Source organism: Spea bombifrons, chromosome 4, assembly GCF_027358695.1.
Source record: "Spea bombifrons isolate aSpeBom1 chromosome 4, aSpeBom1.2.pri, whole genome shotgun sequence".
NCBI lineage: Eukaryota > Metazoa > Chordata > Amphibia > Anura > Pelobatidae > Spea > Spea bombifrons.
The window spans coordinates 6285145-6288761 of record NC_071090.1 but is presented as its reverse complement, the minus strand read 5'-3'; the positions used below and the strand labels follow the sequence as shown (position 1 = coordinate 6288761).

Sequence of the window (3617 nt, the reverse complement as noted above, 5' to 3'; positions counted from 1 at the left end):
AGCTTGTTGGACATCCCATTCCAAAACCATGGGCAATAATATGGAGTTGCCCCCCCCACCACCCTTGCAGCTCCACTCTTCTGGGAAGACTTTCCCCAAGAATTTGGAGACTTTCTGTGGGAATTTCTGCCATTCAGCCAATAAAACTTTTGCGAGGTCAGGCATTGATGTTGGATGAGAAGGCCTGACTCGCAATCAGCGTTCTACATCATCCCAAAGGTGTTCAAAGGCAATAAGGTCAGGGCTCTGTGCAGGCCTTTCGAGTTTGCATCTCTGTATGGACCTTGGTTTGTGCACTGGGGAACAGTCATGTAGGAAAAGGAAAGGGCCTAGCCCAGTCTGACGCCACAAAGTTGGAAGCGTCCGACTGTCTTAAATGTGTTTGTAGGCTGTAGCATTAACCTTACCCTTCCCTGGAAGAAAGGGGCCCAAACCCTGAAAAACAGCCCCAGACCATTATCTCTCCACCAAACTTTTTAGTAGGCATAGGCATTCCGGTAGGTAAGCGTTGTCCTAGCATCTGAGTGGAGCACGGCTTTGTGGCTGAGCTGTTCTGAAGTGTTACAGGGCAGATATTTTACATATACATTTAGAAAGGTTACACTCCCGCAGGAAAAAGTTTTATTCTGAGAAAAGAAAGCAAGAAAATCACAGTTGAAATACAAAATGAGTTTTGGGTATTTCAATTGAAGAGACCGTGCAAATAGCTTTAAGCTACTTATATCGAATCAGCATGCATTATAATTAATTGAGATGTAAGTGTAAATCATAATAGTTTGCCTTCCGTGTCACATCTTAATCAATTATTTTTAAGGATGACTTCAGTGACCTAATAAGAGTCATGATTAATGGACGATGGCAACTGACAAAGAGTTAGCGTCTCCAATGTCATTGGATAAGGTTATTAAAAACTGTTACACAATGGCATAGGCTATACTATGAAATCCAAAGGCCTGCAAAATGTATACATTGCCTTCATCGCTAGGTGCGTCCTTAAAACTCCTCCCCCTTCCGCAACCATAGATTTACAAAAAATACACTTATTTTGGCAGATTTTGTAAACTCCAGAGTATTGTTCACTCTATACAGTTAGTAGGCTTTGATTATAGGCACTCCACAGTGTAAAGAACATAGCCATCACACCACTGGTCTAGCAGCGCGCCCCTTTTGACGTTGGGTATCTTAACGCGACCAGCTGATGTCATTTTTTGAATAAGTAACCAGATTGCTGAATTCAGCAATTAGAATCTGGACTTAACCAGTCATTCATCGACATGCAGTGGTGCAACCGGATTAAACAACGGACGCTCCTTTTTCACTTGCAGTCTCCCAAAGTTGACTTCAAAATCCTTTTTGGTCCCATTTAAAACATCCAAATGCTGGTTCTGTATTTCGTGACCCAATGACTTCATTTTTTTAATTCTAAATTCGATGATTTGAGTCGTAAGTTCCAGAACATTAGGACATTTTTTCACCTGGTCTACCGAAGCCCCTTCTCTAATCAGACACTTTAGGCGGTCTTCTAAAACAGATACGGAGTAATACAGAATACCGGGGCATTTTAGTATCATCTGCCGAAGTTCTTCATCGTCACAGTTGAAGACGCTTCGAGAAAACGTTGTACTTTCTTCCATGGTACTGCAGCTCAGATCAAATATCATTCCTTTTAGTTTGGACATCAGTTTCAAGATTTCCGTGTCGGAAAATCCTAAACTCTGGAGAAACTTAACGTTCTCTTTTATAGCGGAAGACGACTTAAACATGATAAACGGGTCCTGGCTTAACATTTTCATTAGCCAAGTTTTAAAGTTTGCTTCTGAACCACCCAGATTAAGGAAATTTTCTTTAACTCCATCAATAATTTGCTTATTATCTTCAATTGGATTACAAAAGATCTGTGGAGAGCTTGTTAGAAGTCTGCAGATAATTTTGTTGCTAAGTCCCAGATCTTTAAAGTAGGCGATATTGTCTCTTTGATTTTCTGGAGACTTATAAACAAAGAACGAATCTGGAAACTTTTCAATTATTTGGACTAGCTCGTCGTCGTTTGGACAAACCAAATGCCATATGTACCTTTGTTCTTTAACCTCGGCAGGGTCCTGAAGAAAAGCCTCAGGACAACGCTCGAGGATGTTGGCTACCAACGGCTCATTTGCCCCTAACCCTTTCAAGAAATCAGCAGTCTCTTGAACAAAGGCCACGTCTTTAGAAAGCACCCATCCTTTTAGCTGGCGAATCTTCTTAATATTAACAGACAAATTGTAAAGATTGCTAATTGTCCTTTTATTCTCTTCAGAAGAATTCTTCGTATCCGATCCTAAATTTGGAGATACATATTGCCTAGACCCAAAAATAGGATAATTTGGGGATAAAGCCTTTTGCTTGCAGGCGTAATATTTGATTCCTGGGCCACTTCGTATTCTCAGAACTCGAAGAACAATCTTGCTCATCATTTTTACTTTGTAGGACGTGATATATTTCAACGAAACAGCCCTGTAATATCCGCTTCAGTATGATGTAGACATCTAGAAAAAAACCACAATAGATTAGCACCTGTTCAATGTCAAAATACAACATTTTCAGGGAGTCATATCTTAAGAACTGTAATATACTGTCGACATTATGCTCTCCTTGCTGGTTATTCGCAGTAGCCTGAAACGCACACAAATCGTATAATTTTTTATTTTGAACCAGTCTTGGGACTTTCCAATTAAAGTCTCAGCAATGACACTGTATTGCGACAGTAGAGACATCCATTATTTTACAGTTCCGAGATCAGAGGCTCTCCCCACAGCCTGCCGAAGCAGGACAGGAGAACAGTACCTCAAAATGAGGACTGTCCCAGAAAGACCAGGACTGTTGGAATGTATGTAGACCTACCGAACGCCGATTATCTCCTCCAGCTGTTCTCATCGACCTTCATGTCCTGGAGGACCTTGGCTACTCACTGTGAAAACATATTACCTCTAATCTACTGGCAATTCTATGAGCAGATCCCATTGTCCCAAGGTCTTTTAAAGTGTATGGATGAAATACACACTAATAGTAACACTTTCCAAGACATAATGCCCACAATGACAGCTTAATAACTTACTGAGGTACAGGGTGTGTGACCAGGTACAGACATATATCACAGGAAACCCGCTCTGATTTTACGTGCAGCGCTTTTATAGAGCAGCCATACTTCTTTCTGGCAATGTCTATGCTGTTTGCCCTAAGCAAAGATGGCCGCCGAGAAGCTTAAATTTCCACCTGGGTCTAGCTTCCGGCTCCACCCCCTTCTCTGTGGAAAGCTAGAGCCTGCGACATTTAGCTCTGTCAACGCCAGGCTGTATTTTCAGTCTTTTCGCTTATATATTCATGGCAAACTAGTAATTAAAACGGTTACTGCAGAAAGCATTTTAATTATACACTTATATATGTGTGCATTTGCATAAGAATATAATTCTAAACAAAACAATTTAATATAGAAAAATCCATAAATACACAGCGTTAAAGTAAAATTGAATACAAACCTCGAATGGTTGAAATAATTAGCATAGAAAATTCTCCAGATGTAACAAAGAGGGAAATTAAGCTTCTGTCATATCAAATATACAAAAAAGCAATAGGCAGCA

The 3617-nt window shown here is 40.4% G+C and overlaps 1 protein-coding gene across 2 annotated transcripts; it reads right to left on the bottom strand.

The window, feature by feature from the left end:
* Positions 1–588: 588 nt before the first annotated feature.
* On the bottom strand, positions 589–3342 carry MTERF2 (mitochondrial transcription termination factor 2). 2 transcript variants are annotated; one of them, XM_053465664.1, is made up of 2 exons: positions 2881–3342; positions 589–2525 (listed from the first exon to the last, which is right to left on the bottom strand). In XM_053465664.1, exon 2 carries the CDS (start codon positions 2451–2453, stop codon positions 1263–1265), a length of 1191 nt encoding a protein of 396 aa, XP_053321639.1. In that variant the 5' UTR covers positions 2454–2525; positions 2881–3342; the 3' UTR covers positions 589–1262. The 2 variants fall into 2 exon arrangements, with proteins under 2 accessions (XP_053321639.1, XP_053321638.1); XM_053465663.1 differs by having other exon boundaries at positions 3095–3341.
* Positions 3343–3617: the final 275 nt, after the last annotated feature.